Below are 16,535 nucleotides of genomic sequence, written 5' to 3'. Positions count from 1 at the left end.
TGCGAGAGTGTGTAAGGACACTTAGGGAGTTCAAAATTAGGCTTTGAGAGAAGTTTTACTTTCTGCCTAACGTGAACCGGTTCAGCAAAACTTGAACCAGTTCAAATTTTAAAGGTTTTTCAAGATGTTCAAGTCTGGCCAAAATTTTTATAAATCGACCTAGAAACTTGAATGCATAATCAATATAGACAAAGTCTACCCAAAATAGGAATCAGAGTAAACCAGAAAACAAAGTTACTAAAAAGGTTTGAAGGACTTGAACCGGTTCAAGTCCTTCAAACCTTTTTAGTAACTTTGTTTTCTGGTTTACTCTGATTCCTATTTTGGGTAGACTTTGTCTATATTGATTATGCACCAAATTGGCTTGTTTTCCAAGAGTTTTTAGGTCTTCCAAAATTTTATATAATATTTTTTTTACTCAAAATTAAGTACGGCTTTTTGGAACAAAAATTCATTATTTTTAGAGAGTCTTTTTGGGAGATATTTTTCTACAAAATCAAACTTGATTTTTCTGATTTTGTTTTGAGAGCACACACAAAAACACAAGAGTGATTTAGGAGTGTTATTCTCTATCTCATTGGAAATGGAGCTTAATTGAAGATTCAAAAATTTCGAGGAGCATGATTTATTTACCTTCACATAAAATTCAAATTTGAAAAAGAAGATCACACTTTGAAGGGATCAATGCACTTGCGTAGTGTTGTTGATCTACTAGTAATCCTTCTACAAGGTTCGAGACATAAGTCTGAAGTCAAGAGCTGTTGGACAGGAGGTCACAAAGCCAGAGGCATTTAGCGGATTAGGTCTTGGTAGAGTGAAAGGGTGTAAGTCTGAGTCAAAGTTCAATATACTTTGCTTAATACATAGTGGATCGTTTACGCTCGGGACTGCGCAAAAATCCTCGAGTTTTTTCAATTAGTTTCCTCACTAAAATTCTAGTGTCATCTCGCTAACCTTGCTTTACTTTTCATCATTTGGTTTTGTGATTGTGGATGTTTAATTGTTCATATTTGTGGGTAAATTAACAAGTCAAAAAAAATTGGACAAGTTGACCTAATCACCTCATCTAGGTCATTTAGAGTGTTAATCACAATTAATCAACTAACAACTTTTGCATCGCGTAACTCATAGAAGAAGTTGGAGAATCTATATATGGGAAAGAATCTCACCAACCGGTTCAAGAGTTGTATTCATTTACGAGAAAATAAGGGGTAAGCCTACAAGAATATCTTGGTGAGTTTAACAAAATTATTTGGGATTTATCTAATGTTAATGTCAAGTTAAGTGATGAAGATAAAAAAATTTATTTTGTTAACATTGGTACGCTCTACACATAAGTATTTATTCAATACTTTGATATATGGGAGATATACTATCTCGGTGGAACAAGTTAATCAACATAGTTAAAGGATATCAAATATCATTTAAATGCAAAAAGCTCTTGTATCACTAAAAAGTATATGTAAGCGGATCAAAATAATAAATTTTAAAAGATATTTTAATGTGATATTTGGTCAATTATGTATAGTGTGAGGGTAATTAATTCAAATTAATAATAATAAATCATTGACTCAAAGTCAACGGTCTTTCTGTATTCATGTGATAGGAATGTACAAAGAAAGTGAGTTACAGCCAAAAGTGACCATATCAGCTGACGGAGACTTAAAACGCTAGCACGTCAACGCACTGTTATTCTTTCCATTTCTCTCCCCCATAGACAAAAATGAAGTTCTTCTTTCACACTTCACATTGGGTCTGAACTCCGCTCATATTCAAATGTATTGGTTCTCTGAGTAATTATAACAGTCAACTGCTTTGGAGGTAAAGTTACTATTTCAAGATTTGGAGGTTATCGAGTTGAAGAAGATCTCCCATTCTTCTTTTTCTCACCATAATTTCATTAATACTACTACTTTTTATATTCACAGAAATAATTTTATTTTATTTAATTTTTCTCATGATTGTTTTTTTTTTTTTTCAATGGGAAAGTAGCATCTTACAGTTTTCTTGAACTAACCGAATTCTTGTCTGAATCTACTCCTGCAGAAAGTAAAGTTAATAAAGCTGATTGAAAAATGGCATCTTTTGTGAGGATTACAGGTAATTGAGCTGTGTGTAGTTCACAATCACATATATTCGTTGCTATTTATTACCCTGGTATAATCTCATATCATAGTCGTCCATGTTTAGCATATTCATACTCGATATGAAAACTTCCCCCCACTTTTCCTCTGTAAATTCCCCCTTTCTTGCTACCCAAATGGCAATTAAAAGCAATAGGAAAATTGGTATCCCGAACCAATTAGCGTTAATAAGTTCCTAGAAGTATATAATGTGTGACCAAATCATATAATGAAGAAAAGAGCAAGAGGTTTTTTCTTCATTTCTAGTCTGCAATGAAGCAAGTGGTTATGAGTTGTTTATAAAATTGCTAATTACTCCCTTGTTGGTCTGGGAGAATTAACGGACTATTTTTTAAAAAATTGTTATGCAATTTAAATGTTAAGTAGATCTGATGCTACTTAACAACAACAGTTGAGTTCAGAGGTTTAACGGACCAGTACTTTTGATCTTCAATATCACAACTCTTATATTACCAAGGTTTCCTTCTTTGTTTTCTTTCATTGGCAGCTCTTCTCTGGGCTGACATATTAGCAGTGTTTTCTATGTCGACCATGATGACGTACTTAACAAATGTTTGGAAGTTTAATTTGACGCATGCTGCTGCGATTATAAACATTTGGGAAGGTGTAAAGTTCGTAATGCCAATAGGCTTTGCCTTACTTGTAGACACCTTTATGAGTGACTTTGCAATGCTCTTAATGTCCAGTATTTCCTACAGCATTGTAAGTAATAACTCTTTGTTAGATTCTCCTGATTTTCCTTTCTGCTCAGAACTCAATTTTTGTTCGTGATGAAGTTTGCAGCATTTACAGAAATAACACTTTACCCCCAAACAAATGAACTTGATTATATGCAGGGGTTGGGCTTCTTGGCTATTTCTACACCACCAGTTCTTTCTAAATCCTTAGGCAACTGCAGTGCATACAAGCCAGAATGCATCGGTCATGCACAAAAAATCCTCTATTACACTGCTTTAGCTTTCATAGCCGTGGGGATTTCTGGTCACGCAGTCTCTTTGTTTTCATTCCGCACTAAACAAGTTAATGTCCAGACAGAGGACGAGAACAAGGACAAGGACTTTGGACGGAAACTTGCATGGCATTGTGCAGGCAACTTTGCCGTGCCCATAATTGGAGGTATTGCACTTCCATATATAAAGCCATGGTCAATCCTGTTTGGAATTCAAGCAATATGCACCGCGGTGGCAACACTTCTATTCTTGAGTGGCTCATACAAACATGATAAGCGACGAGGGAGCCATCTCACAAATTTGTTCAGAGATTTTGTGGCTTCTGCTTCAAAGATATGGCACCAATGCCTCAGGTTTTGACTCTCCCCCCCTTCAAGATCAGATTCCCCAATAGTTTTCTTTCTGAATTTACTCACATTTTAATCCATATATAAATAATTGAATCCTTTAATTACCCCACCATTTTTTTTAATATCACACCACCAGCACTACCATTCTTTAATTGCTGTAGCTTAAAGTAAAAGAATCAAAGTACCCAATTAGTTATTTCTCTTAAATGATCAATTGGTCTGTTATTGAGAAAATAACAAGAAGATCGACCCTTATTATTATGATTGTCTTCAGTTTTCAGTTTCAAATTCACTATTGCAACATTGTTGAAATGCAGGTCGGCTCCCACTGCATTGCCAACCGGCCCAACTAGAAAAGAACAGGAGAAAAATATAGAGACAGTCAAAGATATCAAAATTGGTATTCGCATGATTCCAATGTGCATGACTTTCATTTTTTTTGGGGTGGTAATATCTATTGGTAAAACTTACTTTATTGAGCAAGCAAACCACATGAACCGCAAGTTGGGACACTGGACCGTCCCTCTTCCAATATTTTTAACTTTTAATATCTTAATAAACTATGAGTTTGGAAAAGTTCGGCTTAGTAGATTATATTGCAAAATAGAGAGAAGAATCTTTAGCGGTTCAGGATCACAACGATATGGTCCCCCAACTGGAATTGCCGTAGCAATGGTAGTTTCAGTACTGTGTTGTATCACTGCTGCAAAAGTGGAAACTCAAAGGCACAGTGTGATTAAGAGCCATAGTTTACTTGACAAGCCGGATGAGAATATCCCAATGAGCGTATTTTCGCTGCTTCCACAGTTTCTCCTTCTTGGCATGGTTGATGGAATATCTAGAACTTGCATTGATGAATTCTTCCAAAATCAAGCCCCTGCCCCCATGAAAAGATACCTGACACTTTTTACCCATGTGTTATTTGGTCTAGGAAACATGGCTAGTGTTCTTTTGGTATATATGGTGGGTAAGGTTAGTGAGAAGGGAGAGAAACCAAATTGGTTCCAGGACACCTTAAACAGGAGTCGTTTGGATAACTATTATTGGACACTGACAGTTTTAAGTTGTGTCATTCTTGTGTTGTATATATTGGTGGCACTGTGTTATCCTTATAGAGAATCAGCATCAAAAGACGTGGAAGCGCCACAGAATCAAGAGTCTGCTCAACCCAACGAGGACGACATCCAATTTTGCTGTTGTTGTGACTACTTATTTTTTAAGTGGGTTCCTCGTGTAATTTAGTGTTCATTTATGTTGTATTTTTGCAATTCCAAATATTGAATAATGTCTATCATTTTGCAATTCAATTGTTTCTCACCTTCCGTAAAAAAAAAAAAAAATCAATTGTTTCTTCAAGTAAAAGCATGTTTGTAGAATTTTAACAATTATACAAAAGACATTCACCATTGATATCCCAATATAGTCATAACTTGGGGATTATACTGCTGCAGCCTGTAGGAGATGAGAGGGGCTTCAAAATTTATTGTCAGAAAAACTTAAAGGTTTTGTTTGGATAGAAATAATTGGAAGGAAAAGCAACGGAAGGAAAAGCAAGGGAAGCTTTTGTTTCGTCTCTCTCCTCGTTTAGTTTGTTAATGGGAAGAGAGAAGAAATTAGACTTCCAAAAGTGAGAGGATTTGAATAAAAACTTAAAGTCACGAAGAAATAGAAAGAAAATGATAGTTTTGACTTCTTGTTGTGTTTGATTAATTAGTGAAGAAAGAAAAAAGAAATGATTATAATCATATTTGGGGAAAGAACGGAATTTTTATATTTTTAATAAATTAGAAAATGTTGGCCTTTCCCTCTTTTTTCTTCCAATTTTGGGAGAATAACAAAAGCTGATGTTGCTACCATATTCATTTCCGTCGTTTCTTTTCCTCCATTACCTTTCTTTTTGTACCCTTTTTCCTTTCATTTTTTTCCGACCAAACTAGCCCTAAGTGAAACTTTCATAATATATGTATATAAAAAAATATTTATCTCAACATTGAAAAGACATTTGAGTCCACATAATTTTTTTTTCCTTCTTTATCTTTTCCAAAAAAGAATAATTTATCAAAACACAAACAAAGAATATTGTGACTTTTTCTCCGTCTAAAATAAATAGGGTTAATTTTACTGACACCCCTTTAAGTTTGGTCAAATATCACAGTAAAGCACCTTCCGAAAATTACTATCACATAAGTCCAATCTTACTTTTTCATTACTAATACCGTTAAAAATGTGCAAAAATATAATTTTGCCCCTAATTTTTTTATACTTTATATTTCAAAATATAACAATTTAAATTGACTATTTTACCCTAGTTAATTTCTCACCTACCCATTCCTCTCCCTCTCTCAGGCACACAACCTTACACATACACACAGCCATGCCCACCACCAAAATTCCTCTTACCAGATTTCCACCATGAACTGGTGACTGTATATATAAATATATGATTACTCTCTCTGTTGTACACATATAATGAAGAAAAGAGCAAGCGGCTTTTTCTGATTACTACTAGTCTGCTGTGGAGCAAGTGGTTATGTGTTATTTTGAAAATTGCTAATCACTCCCTTGGTGGTCTCAAAGAGTTAAACAAACTAGTTTTAAAATATTTGTTATGCAATTTAAATGTTAGCAAGCGATTCGAATTTGGAGAGCTTAATCGACCAAGAATTTCGATCTTTATATCACCACTCTTAATTTACTGCAGTTTCCTTAATTTGTATATTTTCATTGGCAATTCTGATGTGGGCTGACATAGCAGCATATGCTATGTGGGTGATGAAGACATACTTAACCTGACTGATCGGGAGCCTAAACCAAATCTGCCAAGACTCAGATGGTATTTTGGCTTGGTCCAGACTTGTGCAGCGCTCAGATCACCTTGAAACTTTGGTTAAATGGACTCTAGGACAGTGAATTTTTCAAATATGTTGGCTTTCCTGAGTGCATGGATTAGGCTTTTTGTGATATATAAATTTGTAATTGGCATATTTCGTTTTCAAAACTTGTCCGATCGAGTTATAAATTTTCAGTTCGATTTGTCAAAAATCAAAATTGGAAGTGGAATTGAATAAGTTCAGATGTTCATACTTCAATATACTCCGAGATGATAAGAACAACGCTTTAGGAAGGTAAGAGAGTGTGAGGACACTTTGGAGGTTTAAAATTAAGCTTTTGGGAAGTTTTACATTCTGCCCAACTTGAACTAGTTCAAGTCTCTTGAACTAGTTCAACTTTTGAGACTCTTTGGTGTTTTTTTAAGTCTGGCCAACTTGAATTAGTCCAACCACCCTGAACTGGTTCAACATTCCTTCTAACCTGTCCCCCTCTAGGCGGAACCAAATCACGCAATAGTGTGTCTTCCTCAACTTGCTCCTCAACCTTCTCCATGGGATTGGAGCTAGAACTTTCCCCGGAATCCCTTCACGATGGCATAACGTTATAAGAAGAGAAAACGGGACACTAAAGTTGGCCCGAGAACGACATCTTCACACGAATGACTCTATATAAAATGTAAACACTTAAGCACTTTCCCATACTCTCGGAATACCCAACAAATAATAGACATGGCCATACTAACAATATACATAAACTTAAACATATAAGCACGTAGCCACATAAACAAGTAAGCAGGTAAACATGCTTTTCGAATAATTAAACACACTAATACGTAAACACATAAACAATGCAATTCAACCTTCACACAACCTTAGGTAGGCCTTTACCCGTCGTCCTAATGGTTTTCAAACCATCGCTCTGATACCAAATCTATAACGACCCGAATCTGGAGGTCCGAATCGCTAATCGAGTCCTTACCCGAACCCGAGGACATGCAAAGGTACTATGGTCATTTTCCATTAAATTAATACCAAGGTTATCCAATGATTATGACGAAGCCTGGGGGTGATATGGTCACTTTTGTGGTTAAAATATAATTAATGTATTTTATTGGGCTATATAGTAAATACTAGCAACATTAAATGTATAATAAATGATAAAAGAGGGAAATAAAACACAACCTTAAAAAAAGGCAAGAACAGACGTGTGAACACTACACGTTGACTGGTTTAGGTCATTCAGTCGACGTGTGAGAATTTCACGTCGACCGGTTTAGGTTATCCACAGTGGAAATGCTTAATGTCCAAAAAATGTGAGATACCGGTCGTGTAATGCTCACACGTTGATCGAAACCTGCCAAAAAAAAATTATTAATTTTTTCTTTAATTACTCCAACATGGTAACAAACCACTCCAAAATCACCAAAAGACCACTAAAAATATTTCCATAACACCATTGCACGTGTGTGTATATATATATACACACACTTTTACATTTACGTGAAAACATCCAATAATTCTATTTCTCATACATACTCAACAAAACAACGACAACGTTAACATATGTTAACATGATTTAGGATAATCCACAAACACATTCTATAAAATACACAACTAGAAGATTTAGTAAGATTAAATTTAATTACATCCCCAAATACGTCAAAATATATCCAAAAGATTAGACAATTTCAAAATAATAAAAGTTTGCTCCAATTGTTACAAAAATAATACACGATTACTAATGTTACAAAAATAATGGAATCTTCAACACTGACTACACAAGTGGAGAACATCGCCGAGTACCTCCTTACCGTGACCTGAAAAATAATAAAGGAAGGAGTGAGCACGGAGGTTCAGTAGAAGTTGTCTAAGGCATCAACTTTGGACTCCCTTGAGTCACGAAACACATAAAGTGATAGAGGGGAAGCCGAGATCATACATTGAGAATCCATATCATTATTTATAACATAATTTAGCATTTCCATCAACCACGTAATACATTTCAACAAAACCGTGCATAATATGGAATGCAATGCACCATGTCCCCATGCTTGGTCTCTACCGACCCTAATTCACACTTATAAAGTCGCTAACCGACTTTACCGAAGTGAGATTGATAATTAGCCCTAGTTCCAAATCTGGCAACCTTTTGGGACCTGGTATCAACTTTTTCACGTCCTAAACCAGCACGTGCTCCCTCTAGGTCGAGTTAGCACCGGACTTGCAAAATCTGGTTCCCTTTTTATAAAATCACTTTAAACTCTTTCTCACTTCCCTTCCCCACCATGTCATGCAAATGCATCAACTTTATCAATTTAATTTCAAGTTCATCTATATTACAATAATGGCATACACATGACATTTTCTACAAATTAACTACAACCATGACATTTATCAAAGGGACTAACTACAAGTCTAACATTTCCCAACTTAAACAATAACATACTCATCGTATACACCATATCAACCCAATTAAACTAACGTTTAGCATGTAGCATGGACTGGCAACCTTTCAACACATATAACCCTACTTTCACATACATTAACATGCCAATACCTTCTTATTCACAACTTTACATTAAACAATAACAATAGAGGCATTCATAGCCTAATTACCCGTTGAAGGACAAATTTCAAAGGTTTAGAAAACCCTACCTCAAGATTGAGAGAAACCCCAAAGCTAGCCCCAAAATTTGAAATCCCAAGGTGGCCCAAACGAAGATCTGCTCCGATCAAAATGAAGTTCTCGTCGTGCTCGTCAACTTTGCCTTCTATTGCAAAGTCGAAATCTAAACGGAAAGAAGAAAATCAGAAGCTTGAATACACAATTTTAGAAAGAAAAAGTTTGCTTTGTAGAGAGAGAAAGCTAGCCACGGTTTGGAGAAGAAAGAATGGCCAAAAAATCACCCATATGTGGTAGATGTATATGAGAAGTGGGCCCCATAATGTCAAAATATCCACTTTTGTCTTCATATGCATATACCTATATATATATATATACACACACATTAAACACATTATAACCACACATCTAAACACATAGCCATATTAAATATGCATTAAATGATGATATAAGAAATATAACAGCCTTGAAAATTAATCCCGTGCATGACAAATCTGGTTGCGGGTCCCGCCTTGACCCGACCTAAATAATTGAAAAATACCGAAATGACAAATAATGCATTTCTAAGAGTCCTGAACTTGAAAAAAATGCCTCAAATAACTCTCGGGACTCACCCGATACACCCCACGGTGCCCAACACGTAAAACAAGGAGATAAAAATAAAACAAATCTGAAAAATCCCCGAAAATGGAAAATAAGGAAAATGAGAAACATTACACTTTCCGAGTTAAATTAGGTTTTCAGAGGTCTATAAAAACATGTTTTCTCATTTACGACTTTTTGCATATAAAATTTTGATTTAATTGAGATCCATATTTGTGAGATTTTTCATTGAGAGCATACACATTATACACAGGAGAGAATTAGTCTTAAACCCAATATTGTAGAGGTTCTTAGAGAGAGTGTGTGTTACGAAGATGAGTAACATATAGTGAAGATGGGTCTTGGGTAGTTGCCATTCGATTACTCGGCGCCGGATGTCACAGTCCCATTTCTGTGAAAACTTTAATCCTCCATGAACTCCAATGAATGCCGACTCAACTCTCAAATCTGAAATAGCTCTCCGACGAGAACAGTTCATCTCTTTTAACGACTAAAGTCTTAAATCCTCAGTGAGAACATCATGCGTAATCCTCACACTTTTGACGACTCAACTCATAAATCCTTCTCCTCTCTGTCAATTTTCAAATCCCTATCCTTTCTGTCTCGGAGCTTCAAATGGTTTTGGTCGCAATAGTTGGAACATCATTTTGGGTAGGTTTTGGTTACAGTATATATATTTTGTATATATATCTATTATATATATATATATATGGGCAATTCAGTAATTTATCAAAGTAATTTGAGGGTATTTTAGTAAATTAGACAGATCCGTTAGTGTATTTAACAGTTTATCACTAGAAGTGGAGGTTCATGTAGGTTAATTTTATTTTTAGAAAAGGTGCGAGTATTTTTTCAAACCACATGAGAAGTCTCTGTAATTATGACAAATTATAGGGGATTATTATTTTTGTCTTCCCACCCCTTTGTCTTTTCATTTGTTTACATACGTATATATATATATATATATATATATATATATATATATATATTTTAATTGTCTTTTAACCCTGACAGATGAGAGATAATTATTGAGAAATAAGAATTGAGTCTCTATATAAGAGATAAAGATGACTTAGTTAGTAAAGAATAGAATTAGATGATAACAAGTGATATATATATATATATATATATACACACACACACGCATACACAGTCATATGGATCAAATGTGGAGAGGAAAAAAAAAAAAAAAAAAAGTAGAGTAGTTTTTTTTTTTTTTTTTCCCTTCTTTAGGTAAATAAAGATGAAAGTAATTTTTTTCTTAAATAAAGAGGAAGGTAGTTGTTTAAATAAATATATATATATATATATATACACACACACACACACACACACACACACACACACACATTATATGTATATAAGGAATTAAAAGGGCAATTTTGTCAAAAAGTATATATGTTGCATAAAAATAGGACACATACAATTAATAAATCCATTAATTTCAAATTCCATGATCTATGGAAAGAGCAATTGACCTTACCATTGCTCAACTTTTTAGTGTGGAGCTAGGGATGGAAAAAATCCCCACCCCGGCGGGCCTGTCCCGCCTCGTCCCATTTGGGGGCAGTTTTTGGGAAATTGATTATGTAAATGGGGACGGGGATGGAGACTACTTTGAAAAATACTGCACGTTTTGGAGTGGTTTCGGGGTATAGTTGCCCCGCCCCGAATATACTATAAATTTATTAAATTACCCTTATATATTACGATATATTACTAAAAGAAGTAAAATATGTATACGTTTGGGTTATCAAAAATTCCTACTTTGGCAAGGGCCACCCGATTTGGGGCTGTTTTGGGGAATCGATTATGTAAATGGGGACGAGAATAAAGGCTGCTCTAAAAAACCTGGCGAGTTTTGTGGTGGTTATAGTGGTAAAAAAAGTTAAACGGGATGGGGATAAGGAATGAAATCCCCACCCCAAACCGCCCCATTGCCATCCTTATGTGGAGTTCGCCTCATTACGCCCCCATAGGTTCATATTTTAAAGGCTTGCCATGTATGGCAAGGCAGGTAATGTTCATATTTTTTTGTTTCTTGGTTAGAGAGAAAAACTGATGAGAGAGATAAGAGAAGATGTTGGAATTTGGATTGAAGGATAATATTTCTTGGATTATTATTTATTATTTAAATGGTTAAATAACTATTTAAATATAAAATTTAGGTTTAAAAGAGTTTTCTCTTAAAAGTGGAATGTACTTGATGGTTAGTTTAAATATGGAGATAGTCTTATCATTATTTATAGTCTTAGATTTCAAGAAATATATTAATGAACATATTCTTTATATATTTATATATATAATATATATGTATCATCTTATATTAAAGGTTAAAACTTTAATTGGGATGATTTTGGTTAGAGATATTTTATTTATTGGTTTTCAGAGGCTTGGTAGAGGAAACTTGCTCGTGGGTCTAACCCACGATTTATTTTTCAGGTTATTAGAAGTTCTAATCTCGAGGTTGAGGATCCGCAGCTGGGAGACTGTCATTTATCTTCTCATCTTGTTTACTTTTTAGTATTGTTAATTATTATTAAATATCTGGTGAATTAATAGTTTGTGGTTTAGGGGTCCTTGACTTATAAGATTCCCGAATTGTATTTTAGAATTTTAAATTTATAGAATTTATTTTTGTAAAGGAGGTTTTATTTTTATTAATAGAATTTCATTCAGTAAATTATTCATTCTTTTTATTCTTCTTGTATTCTGTGTTTGTTTAAATACTAAATTATTTTAATATTCCTATATTTTCAGGTGTGGGCCTGCCAACCTACACGTGGAAATTCGGGGGTATCACAGATAATATCAAAACAATTAAAATATTTAAACAAGTACATATTACAAAATGAAATAAAGAATAAAATAATACGTTGAAGAAAACTAATAAATAGTAAATTCATTAATAACTCTCCAATGGTTACAACTTGGGAATCTCGTAACTTAAGAACCCCTTAACCAAAAGTTACTATCCAGAATTTCAGAAATAAATACTAATATCAAATGAAATAATAATAATATCATATTTTTAAATAAACCAAAAGAATGGATAAGTCTTCCAATTGCGGATTCTCAACCTTGAGACTTGAACTTCTATTAACCTGAAAAATAAATTGCAGGTTAAACCCTACGAGCAAGCTCTCTCTCTACCAAGCCTTTGAAAACCAATAAACAAATCATCTATACCAAAACCAACCCTAATAAAGTTTTAACTTTAATGTATGATGATACACATATGTATATATACCATAATCCTATCCATTAATAGGTTCATTAAATTGTAAAACCATTACCAATGATTAATAAATAATCATACCTAAACCAATCCACCAATATATATTTCTTTTAAAAAGAAACTCCACTCACCTTAATTCCATCCTAAACAGTAATTTAATCAATTAACTAACAAATTACAATTAAAGGAATAATATAATAAATCTAAAACACAATAGTAATTTTGATTATTTCAATTACATATCCAAAATTTAAACTTTGACAAATCATCCGTGTCTCCACCAATATTATTTTATTAATTTATATAAAATAATACACTAATCTGTAAGTACTAGATCACTCTAACATAATCCAACATATACATACAATAACCTTAGATGAACTTTTAATCATCTAAACATATAACAATTTAATTATGCATTGGCAAATCAACCATGCCATTATAAATATATTTATTTGTATGATAGCAATTCAACCATGCTTCCTTAAATATATTTACTTATACCTTTAATTAGCAACTCAACCATGCTTCCCATATATGAAATTTATTTATAACTAATAAGGTAGTATATTTAGACCTTTGGCAACTCATCCATATCTACAATTCAACCATGTATTAACTTTAACTTAACTATAAGCTTAACCCTACATAGACTTCACATGCGTATTATAAGCATGTCCTTAATTTAATAACCACTCTATTAATATTTTAAATCAACCATACCATATACAAATCAAGATATACCAAATAAGATTTATAATATTTAATAATTATAAATGATATATATACACATATATTTTATAAGATATATGTGTATGATACCTTCCATAATAATCCTGAATTATTTAAATCACATATATACATATATATCAATAAATATATATATATATATATATATATATATATCTATATCTACAACCTTCCATGCTTATCATAAATTAAATTAAACCATATACATGTATATATATATAAATAATTGTAGATATATATATATATATATACCTCCTTCCATAATAAAATTATTAATTAATTATTTTACGCAAATAAATGCTACTAAATATTTTAGTAACACTTAACGGCTCTCTAAACCCTAAGAATATATCCACTAGTGGTTGATTTCAACCCTAACAGGCTTAAAATCAAATCTGGAAATTAACCGGACCCCACAGGACCTTTCCAAGACTCTAAACACCTTTTCACGCGCCGCCAAACGAGCCTAGACATGTTGCACGCACCTTCACGCGCCGCCCCAAGCTGCCACATGTCATCACGCGCCCTCACGCGCTTTCATGCACTGCACACACGCCTAATGACTCCTCTGGATGACATGACGTCTTCTGGTTGGCTGGTACTCTAAGTTTTGATGAGTTGCGTCGTACTGGATAATTTCTAAGTTGACTAGACCTAATCTAAGGTCCATATGCACATACGCACGTTTTTGTGTACACTGCAATGCACTGAATCATTCTAACTTATATTTAAACTATTACAATGACCCATATCAGTGGTGTAACCTCTTACCATGCATATTACCACACTAGATCATTCACTAGTCATCAGGATTATCATATGGTCCTCATGTGAGGCGCACCGAAGTGCTGTCTGCCTCAAATCACTGGATCAATTCTTAGTTTATGCGCCGATTTATACAGTGATGCATAGAATTAATTTAAACTTTACAAAAATACTTCTAAAATAAATTCCAGACTATAACAAAAATTACAAAATAAATTTTAAAAATATTCTGAAAAATACAAAAAAATTCCAAAAAATCCCAAAAGCTCTATTTATTATTTTGTGCATAAATGAACATATATAATTAAATTAAAATCTGTTTAATTTAATTAATCATACTACACAAAGTTAAAGCAAACTATAAAAATTTCAAAAACAAAGTTTAAATAACCTAATCTCACATACAAGATTTAAATTATCAAAACGATCTGTAATTTTGTAAAGAATAATCATGTTCATATAATCTGATTAATAAATTAATTTAATAAAAAATAAATATGAAATAAAACTATAACTCCGATAATTAGGTGATAGGTTTATAAGTCCTAATAGGAGAATTAGAAAAGAACTTGCCTGTTCATTCCAAATCCGACATCATTTTTCTTCTCTCTCTGTCTCTCTTATTTTTCTAACGTGGAAACTTTTCACAATAAAACCTTATGTGTATATTTATATACATAACCCTAATCTTATTACTAGTATGACTATTGAATAAGTAATAATCATCCTTTAATAACAAAAAATATAAATATATATACACATATATTATATATAATATATACGTATACTTCATTTCTTAAATAATTAAATAATATGCACATATATCCATAAATATAATATATATATATATATATATATATATATATATATATATATTTATATTTATATTTATATATATCCTTCCATAATAATTATTAATTAATTATATTTATATAATTATTTAATTAACCTCAAATAATAATAATATTTATATTTATGCACAACAACATCCTTTAAATAACTTCATAACCATGGGCCCCTAATTAATTACCCAACAAGGTTTCATCTAAGCCCAAAACCACATTCTTTATTCCAATTTCCCTTAAGCCCATTCCAATTAATTTAACTAAATAAAATAATGAATCAAACACTTAAAATATTGAAAACTAATTACACGAAGCACATTAACAAACATGAATTTACAACTAAGTCACACCATACCAAGAAAATCAACATGCCAACAATCATCATATATAATCACAAAATATAATTTAATTAAAACAAGACTATTAATCTACACACTTATTTAAATAAAACAAATCATTTAAAAAAAATAAAAAAAAGTTAAATCAAACAAATCATTTAAAAATAAAATAATAGTAATTAATGCCAATTAATAAATCCTTTAAAATATCGGGGTATTACAGACGTCGTCACCAATCACCGCTGCAAATCAACCCCAAAACCACCTACACAATCCCAATCCCAACCCATCACCAATCGCCGACGCCACCACAACCACCAATGTCTTAACCCATCACCAATCTCATTGCTAGAATTTACAAGACCCATTCATCGTCGAAATCTGTAAGACCTAATTATCGTCAGAATCTGCAAGACCCAATTGTCATGGCCGGTACTAAACGAGAAACGATTTTTGGATTAGCAGATGCCGAAATTTTTATTCTTCCCAAAAGATTAATGAATTGAAGAAATAAATGAGATTAAAAAATTATGGGAAATTGTCTTTTTACATATTTTTAACGAAGTGGGACGGAAAAGTGAGAATGGACCTAACTGATAGTTATTTTCGAAAGATATTTGAAAGTGAAAAATGACTAAATCTAAGGGGGTGTTAATGAAATTAACTGAAACAAAAAAGGAAAATGATTGAGTTATTTCTGATAATCGACATATGGAGTGTAAATATCATTATTATAAGGGTAAAGTGCAAAAAAAAAAAAAAAAAAAAAAAAAGACAAACCTTGAACTAATCCCCCGAACTAAAGATTGCCCCCCTAAACTATTGATTTGTTACAATTAAGGACAAACCCATCACAAAAGACTATTTTACACCTTTGTTATTAAATTTGTCATTTCTTATTAAATTATTTTTTATTATATTTTCTCTTATTTAAATATTAATTATACCATTACCTTAATTTTATAATTAGTATCAATTGATTATAAAAATGAAAAAAAATAAATAAATTTGTAGCTATCATTTTCTAAAATGATTAACTTATTATAATAAAACTTATTATACTCACTTTAAAAAAATTTAGTATAAAAAAATATCTTC

At 32.5% G+C, this 16,535-nt stretch overlaps 1 protein-coding gene across 4 annotated transcripts in view; it reads left to right on the top strand.

Annotated features, from left to right (window-relative positions):
• The window catches only part of LOC132293630 (protein NRT1/ PTR FAMILY 5.5-like), a 48,449-nt gene extending 43,543 nt beyond the window's left edge, over window positions 1–4,906 (top strand). For 2 of the 4 annotated variants that reach the window (XM_059791177.1, XM_059791176.1), the window contains exons 4-5: window positions 2,981–3,447; window positions 3,762–4,906. In XM_059791177.1, the coding sequence (XP_059647160.1) occupies window positions 2,981–3,447; window positions 3,762–4,686 (1,392 nt within the window). In that variant the 3' untranslated portion in view covers window positions 4,687–4,906. The other 2 variants (XM_059791178.1, XM_059791179.1) reach the window with 2 other exon arrangements.
• The last annotated feature ends 11,629 nt before the right edge of the window (window positions 4,907–16,535 follow it).

The sequence above is a fragment of the Cornus florida genome, unplaced genomic scaffold (genome assembly GCF_030987335.1).
Source record: "Cornus florida cultivar Cherokee Brave unplaced genomic scaffold, ASM3098733v1 CherokeeBrave_3.0.0_Hap2_Chr02, whole genome shotgun sequence".
Taxonomy (NCBI): domain Eukaryota; kingdom Viridiplantae; phylum Streptophyta; class Magnoliopsida; order Cornales; family Cornaceae; genus Cornus; species Cornus florida.
The sequence above is the reverse complement of the archived record's forward strand: the minus strand, read 5'-3'. Positions and strand labels throughout refer to the sequence as shown.